This window comes from Astatotilapia calliptera, chromosome 14, assembly GCF_900246225.1.
Source record: "Astatotilapia calliptera chromosome 14, fAstCal1.2, whole genome shotgun sequence".
NCBI lineage: Eukaryota > Metazoa > Chordata > Actinopteri > Cichliformes > Cichlidae > Astatotilapia > Astatotilapia calliptera.
In genome coordinates this window covers 12,511,066-12,528,730 of record NC_039315.1, presented here as the reverse complement: position 1 = coordinate 12,528,730, position 17,665 = coordinate 12,511,066, and the positions used below count along the sequence as shown (strand labels likewise).

Here is a 17,665-nt window from a genome sequence, read left to right as displayed (position 1 = left end):
TGGCCCCATTCATTCTGTCCTTAAAACGGATCAGTCGTCCTGTCCCCTTGGCAGAAAAACAGCCCCATAGCATGATGTTTCCACCCCCATGCTTCACAGTAGGTATGGTGTTCTTGGGATGCAACTCAGTATTCTTCTTCCTCCAAACACGACGAGTTGAGTTTATACCAAAAAGTTCTACTTTGGTTTCATCTGACCACATGACATTCTCCCAATCCTCTGCTGTATCATCCATGTGCTCTCTGGCAAACTTCAGACGGGCCTGGACATGCACTGGCTTCAGCAGCGGAACACGTCTGGCACTGCGGGATTTGATTCCCTGCCGTTGTAGTGTGTTACTGATGGTGACCTTTGTTACTTTGGTCCCAGCTCTCTGCAGGTCATTCACCAGGTCCCCCCGTGTGGTTCTGAGATCTTTGCTCACCGTTCTCATGATCATTTTGACCCCACGGGATGAGATCTTGCGTGGAGCCCCAGATCGAGGGAGATTATCAGTGGTCTTGTATGTCTTCCATTTTCTGATGATTGCTCCCACAGTTGATTTTTTCACACCAAGCTGCTTGCCTATTGTAGATTCACTCTTCCCAGTCTGGTGCAGGTCTACAATACTTTTCCTGGTGTCCTTCAAAAGCTCTTTGGTCTTGGCCATGGCGGAGTTTGGAGTCTGACTGTTTGCGGCTGTGGACAGGTGTCTTTTATACAGATGATGAGTTCAAACAGGTGCCATTCATACAGGTAACGAGTGGGGGACAGAAAAGCTTCTTACAGAAGACGTTACAGGTCTGTGAGAGCCAGAGATTTTCCTTGTTTGAGGTGACCAAATACTTATTTTCCACCCTAATTTATGAATAAATTCTTTACAAATCCTACCATGTGAATTCATGGATTTTTTTTTCACATTCTGTCTCTCACAGTTGAAGTGTACCTCTGGTGCACATTACTGACCTCTGTCATCATTTTAAGTGGGGGAACTTGCACAATCGGTGGCTGACTAAATACTTTTTTGCCCCACTGTATATGTGTATGTAGATAATAGACACTTGTATGCACCTACATATGTATGTATATGTGTGTGTATGTATATGTATATATGTGTATGTAGATAATAGACACTTGTATGCACCTACATATGTATATGTAGGTGCATCTGATAAGCTACATGTCTGTAATATTTAAGGAGTTCTTCCTTCTGTATTTGGTGCCTCAAACAGAATTCTGTTGCAGATACAACGGCCGTTTGGTGAATATCACATTTGAACGTGAGAAAATTGAACATAATACAACAATATTGTTGGGTTTTGTTTAATCTCTTTAACCTTTAACTGTTTAACCTTGAACTGTACTTCACATTTGATGGGATGTGTCGCTTTTGTGGGAAGACTTGAAACAAATTGACTAAAATAAAATCAGTTATTACCTGTTTGCTCCACAAGTTGACAATATAGAAATAATTCTGCCAGCTCCAGACATTAACTTACATTAGTAACTAACTGTGCTATTTTCCCGTGTCAATCGATGTCCCTATGGAGACCTTCTTGCCTTGACCTTTAGTTTGGTACACAGCCACACAGTATTGCTCATGCATGATATAGAGTGGGACTTCAGGTCAATCTCGACACCATTCTTAATCATCCACTGGAACCCTGAGTGCCCCCTTGGGAGGTTCTGCAGGAAGCAAGTCACACTTTGTTCTAATTAAGTACAAAATGTTTCAAGGCATCATTCTCTTTGGATGAAAAAGAGATTTGTATTATCTGACAATCTTTGATGAAGTGCAGGCTATCACTGAGAGGCATTACATTCATCTTGCCAGACGATGTCATTTCTAAAAATTAAATAGTCTTTTAAAAATAATTCGTCTCAAGGTACACTGGGAGCACAGCACTGGTTCCAGCTGCTGAATTTTAGCGGAATATTTGCATTGCTGTGTTGATGTTATTTCTCTTGATAGGACAGGAGGACTGTAGGAAACAGAGGCATAGGAAATGTCCATATTTTTGGTGACATGTCTGCTAGGGCCAAAATTGGCATTGTTGTTGTTTTCTGAATGTGCATGTTGATTGATTTTATTGTTTGTACTGCATTTTAAGTTTCGGTAAAAAAAATATGGACGAATGTACAAAGATAATATCAGGTTTATGTGGCAGAAAACTGAAGCATATTCCTTAAAGTGCAGTAAAGTGTAGATAGATGCTGGCTCCAGCAAGTCTTTGGATCCTTTCCAGTAGAAATTAAAAGTGCTATTGAAGGTACACTCTCGGTTCTGGAGGAAGTAAGATATACACTCAAGTGCTGCTCTTAACGTGAGCAAATCGAAGACCTTAAAATATATTTTTAAAGAACCCCACAGTCGTATTTCTGATTGCCTGCAGGTGATTGCTTTTGCCTTTGCATATAGATGGAACACATTGATATGCAGACATTTGCGCATCTAATTAGCCTGTTTCCTGTTTTAATAATTGTTCCATCTCAGTGTTGAAACATTGTTAAGCATTCTTAATCAGCGCTTCACTTAGTGGGTTGATTCTAATTTTGTATTGTATGTTTGTTTTTCTGCTGCAGTTTCATTGGAAGTACAGATCACACCAACCCACGGTGAGATTAGTCTTGGAGAGTCCAAATTCTTTGTGTGTGAAGGTAAGTTTATCAAAATGTTCCAAGTTATATATATTTTAAACTTTTTTAATAAACTGCACCTTAACAGTTCACCCACTTTTTAGACTGTTTTGCAAAAAATGAGTTTAAAGTGGTTAAACTAGACAAAACATAGCAGAGGTCTGTGTTTCTGTTGGAATCAGTTCATATTTATCCATGTGTTAGGTGTATGGATAAATATGCATGGATGTTTGTGGTACGAATACACAGTATTGCTTGATCAGCCACACTTCCTCTTCTGCAGGATTAAAGTGGACAACTACACCCCCCTTCATATTTTATGTTAAGTGGTTTTCCGGTTACTTGAATGTATATCATACATTCATCAATCAGTCATCAATGAATGATGAGATTAAGTGTCCTTTTGTTTTTGGTTTGTTTGTTTAGCATCAAACCTTGAAAACATATAACATTTTCTGATGTCTTAGTTACTAGACACAGCTAAAATGCATAAACCACACGCTTCATTCCTTGCAGGAGCATGAACCACCTACAATGTACAGTCTGTGGGCAGTGGCTGACTTCTCTGATTTGAAATGTGTTACCCTATAGATACCTGTTTCTTATGTACTGCTCTGTTCTGTCTGTTGTCTTAGTTGTAGGCGTTGCCAAGCACATAGACTGGTTTGGACCAAGCGGGGACAGGATAGAGCCGAACAGACAAGACACAACAGTAACCCGTAACGATGAGTCATCTTCCACCCTCACGCTGTATAAAGCCGGGACGGAAAGTGCTGGGACATACAAGTGTGTCGCTACCAATGGAGACCAGCAAGCGGAGTCGACAGTCAAAGTGAAGATCTTCCGTAAGTTTCCCCCCACCGCCCCACCCCACAGTATACGGTACACACTCCAAATTACTGAGTGGTGTGAACACAGAAGAAAAAGAATCCTGCTCATTGAACTCATAGTATTTTATTGACTGCTCAAGGGCAACACATTATTCTTTCTTTTCAAGTGAGGATGGATTTTTCATCAGTTCAATAAACGGTCGGAAGACCATTAGAAAGCTGCTTAATGATCCTGTCTGTTGTGCAGTTCTTGTGAGTAATGGATTTTATTTTCCATGAATGCCAAGCATCAGCAATTGTCCGTCAGAGATGAAATTATTTTCCAAACAGAACTTTTCTGTTATTTCAGGGCCTGTTTCAGGATGTTATTAGAAGTGGTCACCCATATTAACAGCAATGCACAATGTTGTGCACAGAAGTGTACAAAACATCACAACTTCCTGTGAATGAACATTTGTACAGTACCAGCAGCAGTTTGCATAGTTAGTTCAGTGCTACAGCTTGCAAGCCATATAAGAGATAACCTATAACTGCTTTTGCCCCATGCAGACGGCCAGTTTAACAGGAGCAGACTTTACATTTAAACTTTTACCGACCATTTCAAGAAATGAGCTGCGCATTACAGCTAAATGGCTTCATATGTTAAGCCTTGATGAGATAGCTCTATAGCTTTCCAGTTCGGAATCCAATTCTGTCACTTGTGTCCTGCTGAAGTCTGTCAGGTAGCAGTTCTGCTTCTTTCTAAAAAGCTTCCAGCAAATTCCATTAACCAGTCAATTTTAGAAATGGCTTGGCTAGATATTGCTTCAGTTCTGGTAACTTGAGCCAGGGGAGCTTGTTTAGGGTGATAATAAAATGAATGAGATTTTTGGTAAAAAATGTTAAGCATTCCTTCAGTTTGATCATTTTCAGTTGTGATTTATTAGCATAGACAGCACTACTTTTAAAGATAGTGTTTTACTAAAACATAGTGCCATAGCAGGGCAATCATAGAGAGTGAAAGCTTTAATGAACCTCGTTATGTCACTGAGTGAATATAGTGCTTTTCTTTTTTTATTCCAGAAAAAATCACCTTTCAAAACGCACCCTCACCCCAAGAGTTTACTGAAGGAGACAATGCCAACATTGTTTGTGATGTTGTTAGTTCACCTCCACCCACTGTCCTCTGGAAATATAAAGGAGCGAAAATACAGATGGAAAAAGATGGTAAGTTTATGAACAATGCAGAATTTATATTTCAGTTTGTTTTCAGTTGATTATAACACAGAACAACAAGGTGAACAAATTTCAGAATTAATGAGCAGGGAATAAGAGGATTTCAGCCATACTGACCATTACTTCTCAGGATGTTATAGCTTGCTTTTTTATTGTTTATTTTGTTTGTTAGCCACGAGATTATGTTGATGGCTGCAGTTTGGTGAATCAAAATGTGAGATGTCCGCAACATTATCAAGATGTAACTCGGTGATATTGTAGTGTTGCACTTATGTTAACAGCCAAATTAAAACAAAAACAGATTATAAGGCAAAATGGAAACTGTAGTAAAAATGCACTACATAAACAAAAACACACAGCCAACGAAATATTTTTTATATATATATATATATATATATATATATATGCATATACAGATCCTGGTGTTTGAGTCATAAAATGAGTCATCCACTGCTTTTGTTGCCATTCTTCTCCGGGATTCACCCTGTGCTTTGAAAGGGAAAAATTAATTTGATTTTGAATTTGAAAATACAATTGACTCTCTGTTATTCACCCTTGACACTGAGCAGTATAATAATGTGTACGGCAGTGTTATTGCTCACTGAAAAATAATAACATGCGCTTATGTGTGGGTTGCAATAGTATTTTTGATTATTATGTGACTACATTTATTCGGTTCACATTTTATCCCAGACTGAAGGAGTTCATGTGGGCTTTGCTTAGATTCTCTTCTGTTTTTCTGGAGCTCGTAAAATGATTGTTGGATATATGGCCTCAAATTTGATAGTTAAGGTAATATCAAATGAGCAATAAAATGACATTCCAGTTTTTGTCACCAAACATTTCAGTGACTAAGATGTTAGTGTTAAAATGCTTAAGTTAAACAAAGTCTTTATAGCTGAGTTGATTCAGATAGTTTTCTTTTTTGATGCCTTACTCACTTCTTTGCTAACAGCTGTTTATCATGTAGCATTTACTGCTGTTATTAACTTGCCAAATATGCATACCTGAAGATGTATTACCTTTTGCTTCCTTCCAGTTCGGTTTAAAGTACTGAACAACAATCACCTTCAAATCCGTGGCATAAAGAAGACTGATGAGGGCTTGTATACCTGCGAGGGTCGCCTGATGGCGCGCGGCGAGATTGATCTGCGTGTCATCAAGGTCGTTGTGAATGGTTAGCGACCCTCTCGTCCCCTCACGCTTTTTCCTCTTCCTTTTTGTTCTTGTCTGAATATTTTGTGTGTGGCAGGTGTCCCGTGATGCTTAAATAAGCTGTAGATCCTTAGAGGCGACCAGGCTCAACATCAATGTGGAAACAGTTGCCCAGAGCAACCGTGTATCAAAGATGTTTCATGCTAATGAAGTCTGTTTCCTGTAACTTCTGAGCCTAGCAAATGAGTGTGTCTAAAATAAGTATTTTGAATTTGTCACTGCTTCTGTTTCTGGTTTTCCTCTCACTTGCTCTCTCTTGCACTTGCACTCTTTATATCTAGAGCTATACTATATTCTGCATATGTGTCTGCCTATTTTATTTTTCCCTTTGTACCTTAGTGCTCCCGACAATCAGGATATGGCAGTCAGAGGTAAATGCTACAGCAGACGTTTTGCAGCCGGCTATCCTGACTTGTGCTGTTGATGGTTATCCTGAACCCATGGTGACCTGGACAAGGTAAACCTAATAAAACCAAGTACAGTAAATACCTTTTTGTTATTATCATTGTTGTTTTTTGGCATTTGCATCTTTGGACATTGATGTGATTTATACTCGTAGATCACTTTTTGCCTTCAGAGCTCAGTTTTGGTCCATACTGACATGATGGGGTCACACAGTTGCTGCAAATTGTGTCAGCTGTACATTTATGATGTGAATCTCTCATTCCATCACATCCTGAAGGTGTTCTGTTGAATTAAATTCTAGAGGACATTTTGGCACAGTGAACTCATTGTCATTTTCAAAAAACCCAACAACAACAGTTTGAGATGATCAGAGCTTTGTGACATGGTGTTATTCTGTAGGAAGCAGACATTAGAGGTTGGGTACACTGTGGTCATAAAGGGATGGACATTGTCAGCTATTCAGGTAGTTTGAGGTTTTTAAATAATACTCATCTGGTACTAAGCAGCCAAGTAAATATTACCCACATCTATTAGATCATCACCATCAGCCTAAACATTTCAGGAAGGATTCATGTTTTGTGTTGTTTACATCAATTTGTGGCTCTACCATCTTAATGCTGAAGCAATAAATAAGGCTCATCAGACCAGTCGACATTTTGGCAATCTTCTATTCTAGTGTCCTGTTCTTAGCTGGCCGGAGTGACACCCGGTGCGGCCTTCTGCTGCTGTGGCTCATCACTTGCTGCATTTATTGCCTCTGTCTTTTTAATTGGATTACTCTTACCTTTCTGTCAGCTTGAAGCAGTCCGACCATTCTTCTCTGGCGTCAACAAGGCACTTTCGCCCAACGAACTCCCACTCACTGGATATTTTCTTTTTTTCGGAGCATTGTTTGTAAACCCTAGAGTTGGTTGAGGGGGAAAATCCCAGATCAGCAGTTTCTGAAATAGTCACACCAGCCTGGTTAATACCAACAACCGTGCCACATTTGGAGTCACTTAAATCACCTTTCTTCACCATTCTGAGTTCAGTTTAAGTTGTTTAATCTTGTTGAAGTCTGTATGCTTAAATGTAGTGCGCTGGAGCCAGTGATTGACTATTTGGATAGTTGTACTAATGAACAGTTGAACAGATGTACCTAACAAAGTGGCAGGCAAGTGTAGGATGACTTGTAAAGATGACTTATTTTCTTAAGTTAGTTAGTTAGTTAATTTAAACCCTGTTAAAGTTTAAACAAATCAGTTAATCGAGTTTAATTTTATATAATTGCCGAACTTACCTAATAGCATAAGCAGCTACATCAGATTTTTGAGCTAAATGCTGACAAATGTCCACATCGACACCCTTGGATGCTGTGCTAACATCAGCTAATAAACATTAAACAAAAAGCAAAGTTGATAATTATGGAAGTGTCATCAGTTTTACATGTAGCAAGTTATTACGGTTAATTCTGGGGGGTTACATACGTGCATGTAAAAAAAAAAAAAATCTATGGTAATTCTTTTAATAATTATTGACGCATTTCATTCTGAACAAAAGTACATTTTTAACAGCAATCAAATACATATTTCTGTCTGAACTGCAGTGAATGCGGGAATAACCAACTGCCAGACCAACATTTCAATTCATAGAACCATTTCGTTAAAATCGCGGGTGTCGGCTCTGTAAAGGCAATTGTTGTAAACACCACAAATGACTTACACGTGGCGTCAGGAGAGATAAAAGCTGGCAGCAACAGACTAATGAGGCAGGGCTAATCAAAAATAATGAGCTGCATAGTTTGTATGTGTACTGACCAAATATCAGCTTGTATCATCTTGAAAATAAGTGAACATATTTTTTTCCATTGATCTTTTTTAACAAAAAATGACTAATTTCCAGTATAATTTGTATAATGTGTTAGAAGTGGCAACTGCACACTTTTCAACCCTTCCCCTATCACTAACCTGTAGTTCGAATAGCCCACTAAATATAGGCTGCTGGGTGCCTTGCTTTCAGAGAAAAGCTATATGATAATGCTTTATTGGATTGAGTTTCCCATCCAGTACTTGTCTAAAGACTTTAGCATGCAGTTATCTGAATAGTCAAACCCAGTCTCCATGAAAATATCTATACAGTAATGTGACAGGAATGCTACTGGCTCTGTGCACTACCTCAGACCAGCCTACAGGTCAAAGTAACTATTATGTGCATGCAGGGCACTCTAGGTTATTTGGGATACTCTACTAACTGATTTATTCATTGCAGTAGGATACTTAATCACAGGATATCAAAGGAGCATGTAAACAGTGAAACATGAAGACTAGCATGACAACAATAGCCACATTATTCTGTGCCTATCAATGGCTCCATTCAGAGCCATTGATAGGCTCCTGCTTTGTTAAACTGTTCCTGTTCATCTGTTAACTCGGCACAAAACTTAGATCCAGGGTCACAAAGAGCAGACAATTCAAGAGCCAAAAGTTGGCCTTTTTTTAATAATTTATACTCTACGAGGCTGGAATAAAAATAAATGAGATGTTTTTGTAGAATTGAATGTAAACAACAAATGTCAAAAGGAGTGCCAAAGAATGCCAAACAATATTATGCTTTTTTAACATTGGAATTTCACTTTGTAATTTGGTGATCATGAAACTACTATTGGTCTGTCTATAGATGTACATAACTAGATTTTCTTTAGATGGAAGGATGATGAAATTTGAAATCCTGGTAAAAGTAAATCTCTGAAAATGTTGCAGCTGAAGAAGAGTGCTTAAATTTGTGTGGATAAATGGATACAGGGTTTAACACTCGCCTTTTCTACAGGAACGAAGTGAACCTTGAGGCAGGAGAGAAGTACAGCTTTAATGAAGATGGCTCAGAAATGACGATAATGGATGTTACCAAACTGGATGAAGGAGAGTACACCTGCATTGCCAAGAACAAGGCTGGAGAAACTGAAAAGGAACTCAGTCTGAAAGTGTTTGGTAAGACAGATTGTTTTGTGTATTTACATGAACGAAAGTGGAATTATAAAATGCTCCAAGTGTGTGGGAATGAGGTATATGTGTATGTAGGTGGGAGAAGAACAATAGTACGGTTTTGTGTCTGTTTTCTTAGGCATTCAAAATACGGTGTGTCGGTGTGGGTTGTGATTGTTTCATGTTGGGATGGAGCCTAAGGATTTAGAGAGCAAGCCAAGTGGGATGAGCTCAGCTGAAATCTCTAAACTCCTTTTTTCCCCCTTTGTTTTTGCCCACTAGGTTTTCTTGTCACTTCAAAGTGACCATAATTTAAAGCCCAATTATAGTATCAGTGCCAGTCTTTTGGTACCTTATCAGTGAACTAGCCGAGGGAGTTTAGTTTTCAAATCAAGAGAAGTGGCAATAGCTCTATTCTTTAGAGTTAGTAAATGACTGTTGTATGTTGCCATCATTTAAGACATTATTTTGTGAAATATTTCCACAAAGCTCTGGTTTCTTTACTTCCGTTTAGCAAAAGCTACAATCCTGCGTTTTCTGTGGTGGCACAGGATCTTTCTTGGAGGAAGTTGTATGTAGTAACCCCAAAAAGTTGATTTGTTCATCTGGACGTAGCGTTTTCAGTGGGAGAACGTCCAGGTAAACAGTCTTCCTCACCTGGATGATCCATCAAAACATTGTATTTAGTAATGTGTCTGGATCAGTTGTGAGTATATTTTAGTAAGCCATCGTCAGTGATGCTCCAATACCAAGATTTACCATTTACAATGGGTAAACAAAGAGCAGAGCCTCCATTTTAATCCACTGGACCAAGAATTATGAATGTGTTTCAATGTAGACCGTGCCATTCATCTTAAAACAACAAAAACAGAAAAACAGGTGCGGGACAAAAAAAAAAAAAAGTCATTTTAATTACCTTGAACTTAAATAACTTGATTTTTTATTAGATGAAGCTGGAATCCAACCCAGTATTTACATCAGAAATTAATTATCTAGTAAATCTAATTATTCAGCCGTAACCTGACGGGGACAAAAGCAGGTGGCAGAAATTGACGACAAACATATGAATCAAACATATAAGAATTTGTTTTCTTGTGGATCAGATATTAGTTAGACACACTAAGTGTGCTTTTAGTGATAAATTTGTCAGTTATGTTCAGACTTTGTACCCTTTAGTATATTTCTTGACAGAATTTAATGACTGCATTTCAACATGTCAACATATTTCAGCATGAATTGTAATCAGAATACAATCAGTATGTCAGTAGCCTTTAAAATGTTCCTTTAAACTGCATTTAGTTCAGTGTTAAAGTCATTTCAGGCTCATTTTCACTCAAATATTCACATCATCTCTATGACAGACATCTTTTCATCAGTGAGATAGATTACACTGTGACAAATGATTGATGAATGATCAGTATATTATGTGTCTAAAGCTTTATACAAATACGGTTTATTTAAAGTATGATTGCTGCAGTAACATACAGTAAACGTTTTAGTGCAGGGGAATTGACTGACAACCTGACAGCTGCCTTAATGTCCACAGAGTCACAGAGTTTGAAAGATGTAACCATAGATTTTATTCTAAGCTGATAATAAATCACCGATTATAAATCTGTGCATTTTACACACAGAAAATAATGAACTGATGAACTGGGATTTAAATATTTGTAAAAAGATAAATGCCCTAAATACTAAGAAAAGACTGCAGAGCTGCAGTCTGTTCTGGTATGCTCTTTAAAAGTGACTGAATGAGGAAATGAGATTAAGTGTCAGTCAGCTAGTTCAGATGTAGTGGGAGGGAGAAATCAGAGGGAATCTCAAAGTTTGTGGAAGAAAACTTGTCAGTGAGCAGGTTAGATTCATAGTGTCTGTTACTGGGTCACAGTCGATTTTTTCTTTTCTAGAACAGAAAAGCCAACGTTTCCCTCATCTCTTCGTTAACAGGCTCAGTTTTTTCCAAACCTAGCTTCTAGAGTAGATCCCTGGAAGCATTGTGTTAGCCACAAGGAGGACTAGTCAGGTTCTCTATATACTAAGGACAGATGCTTCAGTGCTTAGCTGAAGATACAGTAGACCATCCTTAGTGAAAAGAAATGAGATCATGTTGAAACACTGAGTGTTCACAAAAAACAACCTGCTTGACAAATGGCACAGATCATCGCACTGTGATTTCCATCTCATTCATTTCTTGCTAACATGTATAAAGATTTCTTTCAGTTCTTTAAAAAACGTGTGCACAGGGAAATTTACAACCTCCTTTTGGGAATTGCTGTATTCCCAGCTCTTAGGATTCTCATTCGTCAATTTTATTTAAAGTATGCAGCAATGCTAATAAAGGTAAAAATTAAAAGTTGATGCAACAATACATCTTTTTATCTTTTATGTTGTTTTAGTGTAACATTAAGAGGCGTGGGAGCACTGCAGTTTCAAATTCCTGTGTATGATCTGTACATATGGTTTTTGACAATGAGGCTGACTTTGACCTGACATTCTTTGGTTTATATCTTAGAGATAGTGTAGTTTCATCTTAAATTCTCTATCGTATCTTTTGTCAACCTTAGAAAAAGCAATTGCATATAAATTAATTATTTTAACTATTCAACCACTGCGCTAGCCTTGGGAGGTTGGGGGCTGGGTCATCAGCTAATACAACTAATCTGGGTCTTACAGCCTATAAAAGCTGGCCTCTGTCTCTCTTTCATCCACCTGGCATCAGCCGTCCTTTTAAAATGCTAGACATGTTATTTGTAAAGCTGTAAATCCACAGATGAACACTAATACGTGTGCCAGAACAGGTGCAAGGGTGAAATACAAGCAATAGAGGGCAAGCTACCCAATCCAATTTACTAACTACTCTCAACATTAGTCTTCAGGCAGATATTGGTCATGGCTACTTATGCACTGATTCCACCAGAGCCCCAAGCCTGTCCTTTCACCCATGTTCTCCACCCGAAAACAACACCCTTCTTGGGCTCCTTTTTATATCAGCTGTTTAATATAAAACTGAAGTGTACCTATACTAAATTACCAAAACCAGTCTAACTTTAGGGTATGCTTTTATGTGACATAAAAGCTTAAACTAAGAATCTTAGAAAATCAGTTTTACGAGCCTTTGGAAATTGGAATACATAGAATGATATTAGCCTAGCAAATAGCTCCTTAACATTTCTGAATGTAAAACCCATGTACCTAATGTTTTTATGATAAAGTATTGGAATGGATCAGGCTTTAAATAGCTCATGCAGTCTATTTAAAAAGCTATGATCAGAATCGTGCTGACTGCCTTTTGACAGTCGTGGCTGTAAGTACAAGTTCTTAAACGCTGCTTCTTTGTTCATTTAATAATTATCAGTTGAGATCATAGCAGTTAAAACCAAGTCGCAGTTGTTTTCTTAGGCGGCAGGTTACAAATTATATTTACGATCCTGTCTGGGGCTGCGCTTTTTCAGCATATTGCATAATCCATGCATTCATCCTTTTTGGAGCGGAATAGAAAAGATGGGAGCACGAAGTAATGCTCAACTGATTCGTAAACAGCACTTCCGTTTGCTCGGCTCATGTCACCGTTGCAGCACCCCGCTGCGCTTTCAGGTTAACTCGAGTGTAGTGTAACTTGACAGTTGTCTCCAATGTAAACAAAAATGAAAGCCGGCTCCTTTGAGATAGGCTAAATAAGTTATTACACAAATTACGTTTGGAGGCACACATGGTTATCACAGCGTAACTGCTGCTGGGACTGGGAAAGCTTAAATACAGGTTTACTGCCATAAAAATCCCCCTTACCTGTCAACTACTGATCCTCATCCCCTCTTTGAACTCATTTCAAATCTAGAGTTTCTCTTGTGCTTATAATACTCGTGTGGCTGTAACACCTGGCTGCCTTGTTATATGGAGCAGGTGTGATGACGTTGGGTTTTTGTTTTACAGTCAAACCTAACATCACATACATCATAAACCAGACTGCTACCGAGATGGAAGAACAGGTAACCCTGACTTGCGAGGCGTCGGGGGACCCAACTCCCACCATTACCTGGAGCTACGGAGGTCATGTCTTCACAGAAGGAGAGCAGGTAAAATGATTACAGGGAGGCGAGTGAACAGTAGTAGCAAGATACTTATGTATCCTAGGCACTCGATCCTGGTCCGTGAGTGCCTGTATGCATTTTTCCTTCTGGAGTTAATGAACTGCACCTGGTGCAAAGTAGTTTGATATAGTCTGTGTCCCAGTTGCATACTATAAATATATTCTAACCCCTATTTTTTTTAAAGTTTTTCCTATGTTATTAAGAGAAAATGACATAACAAAAAATTAGCGATGAATAAAACTAATAAGAAAAACGATAATGCCCGAAGACACCTATTTCCTTTACAGTTTGCAATTTTATCTTTATCTTTTAATGCATCTGTTCCTCTGTGTACAAAATGGAAAAAGTACATTGTTTTTTTACTATACCTTATTGTGGGTGATGTGAAATTGGGACACACTTAGGTCGTACCCACAAGGGAGCAACACAAACCTGCAGGACACCGGTGTCTCGAGGAGAGGAATTGAATATCTTTAACCTAAACTGAAGTGGTATATTGATTACTTGCAGGTGGGGGACTCAGCTTGCAGTTTCATTGCAGAATGCCCCCAACAAGGTTTATGCACTGCTAATTATTTACCCTAAATTAGCAGTTCCTTTGAGATGGCCCAGTGGATCTCCTGTAATTAGCTCAATTATAGTCAGTCAGTAATATGGAGTAGATTCAGATTTGACTTGAGATTTCTCAAATGCCACGAAGATCAGCAACAGAAACCTAATTATAACATTCCCAGAAAAGTCACGATAATTAAACTTTGCCCGTTTTCTATTGTATTTGCTTGAACGAGCACTTGAACGTTCAAGTGTTTGTTTAGCACTTTCAATCACTATTTCCATTATTCTTCTCATGCCAGTGATTGAAAAGTTATTTTGATTTATATGAAATTGTTATTTGTCTATACTCTGCTGCCATCTTTTAAATTTGTTTTGGCTCTGCACTGGTCAAGAGCCAGCTTCTTACCCTCCATTACATCCTGATACTCCAGTTTGTTCTCTGGGGTCTTCTGCATTACTCCATGTGCAAACCATCAAAAGCAGTGAATACTTGATTTGTATTCTCATACATCTATGTCCCACCTGGCCTGACTCTCCAAGGCCTTGGTGTGTTGCTACAGTTGGGAGGTAATGAGGAGGAAAATGCTTGAGCCTAATGCTTCTAGCTCATAGAGAAATTCTTGAGCCAGTCCATTACATGCGCTACATTTTTTTCCTACAGGCACATCTAAACAGGATCTATCAGGTAGGAAAAATCCGCGTGGCACAGAAATGTAGTGGAGTAGTGTTGTAAAATTTGCCTCCAGATATGACAAAAACTCCCACTGAAATCAAATCATCCCTTTTTATTGAAAATTTCCCAGCTGCCTCTTGAAAAACCCCAAGGAATGATCTCATCAGAGTTCATGAAATTGATTTGACTGCCGCATGCTTTCCAAATATTGCCTGAAAACCTCAACTGTTCTCGGGATAGCAAGTGCGCAGAGCTTATCTCACGAGATCAGTTGAAAATTTGGTTAATAAGATAATAAAAGGGAAATGCCATTTCTGTGTCGCTTTTTCCTGATCATTTCACACTTTCAATCACAGCATGAGGTCGCTTGGATTCAAGCCCGGTTCAGTCTGTCTGTCATCTCCATCAGATTGTAGATTGTCTAACACTTATGTCAGTGTCACTTCAAAGTTTGAGGGTAAAAGTGCTCCACCTAAAGTCTATCTTTTGGGTATCAAACATTTGCACCCTGCAGCAAAGGTAAAACATGACTGAAACAGAATAATCATAGAACTGCAGGAAGAGATTTAATGGGCATGTTTTCAACAGTAAAAACAGGTCACTTTTGGAGTCCCTTGCAACTGAGCAGACTGCAGCAGCTGTTCACTGTGAAAGTAGAAGATTTCACAGCCACCTGTCAAACCACCAGATTGTTTGATATTTAAAAATATATTTTGAGTGGAGCCTCACTCACAAGTGCTAAACACACTGCCACCATATGACGCACATCATGACGGTCCCCCACCCCTTTTTTTTGTACCTACACAGATTGACGTACATGAATGCACCACATAGTAACGATTCTTACTTCTGTCCTATTACCCAGTGTTGAGCAAAATTTTGCTTTGTAGAATAAATTTCCATCGGCTTCCACTTTTGTCAATGACAGGTCAGCTTGTATTGTGGTCTTGAGGCTTACATCCCACAGTTTGACCACAGTCATGCTATACTGTAGCAGTGTAGATTGACTCTACAGGTGCAGGGCAGAATAAATAAACAACACACATAGGAAACAATGGGCTATAATAGGCATTACCCACAAATTTTGCACTGTGTAGTTGTTGACATGACACATGTCGTGATGGCCAGCTGCGCAATGGTGGCAGTGTGTTTTGGGGTGCCGCCTATGGTATGCTTTTATATGTGGTGTCTGTTCACAGCCGTCTTCAAAGAAATGATTAGCAGCCTTACCGAATCACGTAGATGCATACTGGTTAGATTTTCCCTCGTAGTTGTGATTCTGAGCAGGGGAAATCATTTCTATGGTGGGCTTTCAATGAATGGGAAACGGCTGCTAATTGTTTAATTGTCTTGTTTTATTTGTTCATCCGATGTCCATCCGCCACGCTATCTGTAATCATCACAACAGCTGCATTTCATCTAGGATGAGTGTGACAAATGACATGACATTCATTTGGGGTGAACACGGTGAATTGAAAAAGGATGTAAAGGGAAGCATTTTTCTGTTAATAATGTGAGATTTTTGTATTTGTCAGAAAACCGGTACAGATGTAGATCTGTGGTGGTGATGAAAGGACAGAATTAATTAGCAGTTTATTCTAATGTGTTTTCAGCTCCTCGGCTCCCTAGTTTATCTGCTGATTTCATTTCTTTTTTTCTTTCTTTTTTAAAATCATTACTCATATCAGATTTTTATGCAAAACGAATGCAGTTTAGTTTATACAAATAAGGCTTCTGATCACCTTTGCTTCACAGTATGACAATGACAATACACAACACAGCTAAACAATTAGATAGTGCTTCAGTTTACTACTTTTCATCTGAGTGGAGCTATAACTGTTCATAGTTCAATGCTCAGATTGATTGTAATAAGAAAAAGATACTTATTTTGAAGAAATAAAAACAGCCTCAGAAACCAATTATGGGAAGACATTTCTACATGTTTATTGTTTTCTTTAAAGTTTGAGTACACTGAAAACCCTTAAAAAGCATGTCTTACAGGGTTATTAAAGATGCAGATTAAACAGATGAGGCTTGTGTTTATGTTGAATGCCACCTTCCAAAACAGTGTCTTACCCTGAGGTATCGGATTGTTAGAGAATCTTTGCAAAGCCGACATTTCTGAAAACATAAAAAACCATGTCCATCTTTATTCGTGTGGCATTTTTGCCTGCTAACTGCCACATCTGGATCACTGTGACAACATGGATCTTATTAAATGGATGTGTCTATTACATGACCTGCATGCCCTACGAAACCAAGGTGGTCTATGTGAAGGCTGAAGCATTTTGAGCTAGATCAGCTATTCATTGTGTTCTCACAATCTTTGTCTGGCTTTGTTTGAATTTGTTCCCAGTCTACTGTGGTCTTGGGTTTTAAAGGTTAACGTAAAGAGAGACTAATTCATTCTGAACAACTCCCTACTCAAAGTCTAAAGTGTTGGCACACAAAAGCATTGTTCGTTAACCGCGCGCGAGTAAGGGGGAACACAATGTGAGGATTGAGGAAGATTACTGTATCGCACAATAGAGAACTGTAGTATTGTACATGAAAAAGACAGAATAAAAGGAGTATGTTCAAAAAGTCTTGTGGGTGTATTCCCGCTTAGTTGTGCTTCAAATTCAAATTGGAGCTCATCAGGGGATTGTTTTGTTTTTGTTTATACAGCTATTAAAGTTAAGTGTTTATATATTTATTTGAAAACTTTCATCAATTTTACATTTGGTATTTGTTTCCTTCAGCCCTTTGAATGCATTCGCTCAAGTCGCTGTAGATAAGTGTGTCGGTTTAATAACTGAAAATGTAAATGGACTATTTATCCATGCTTTGTACATTATCTACATAATGAATATTTTGCTTATTTGAATACATATTAAATGTTGTGCTCCATGCAGACTTTCAAGCAGAATTTATTGGAAAATATCCTGGACTACACAGAAGGAAGTTGCAGGGAAATATGAGTAATTATAAAACCTAAAAGCACATTCAAGTTTGTAATTGATTGGGTATCAGCATTTTATAGTGTTTCAAGTGTGTCTCTTTTTTGTAAGGAGATAAATCTGTATTAAAAGACCTTCTCTGTCTAAAATTTGTAGTCTCAAATAGAGG

General features: G+C 38.4%; 1 protein-coding gene across 15 annotated transcripts in view; it reads left to right on the top strand.

Annotated features, from left to right (window-relative positions):
- The window catches only part of ncam1b (neural cell adhesion molecule 1b), a 79,269-nt gene that overhangs the window by 37,933 nt on the left and 23,671 nt on the right, over positions 1-17,665 (top strand). For 9 of the 15 annotated variants that reach the window (XM_026193417.1, XM_026193424.1, XM_026193422.1 and 6 more), the window contains 8 exons: positions 2,563-2,637; positions 3,252-3,461; positions 4,509-4,652; positions 5,701-5,838; positions 6,216-6,333; positions 9,087-9,247; positions 13,172-13,314; positions 14,546-14,569. In XM_026193417.1, the coding sequence (XP_026049202.1) occupies positions 2,563-2,637; positions 3,252-3,461; positions 4,509-4,652; positions 5,701-5,838; positions 6,216-6,333; positions 9,087-9,247; positions 13,172-13,314; positions 14,546-14,569 (1,013 nt within the window). The remainder of the gene's footprint in view (positions 1-2,562; positions 2,638-3,251; positions 3,462-4,508; positions 4,653-5,700; positions 5,839-6,215; positions 6,334-9,086; positions 9,248-13,171; positions 13,315-14,545; positions 14,570-17,665) is intronic. The other 6 variants (XM_026193420.1, XM_026193432.1, XM_026193423.1 and 3 more) reach the window with 1 other exon arrangement.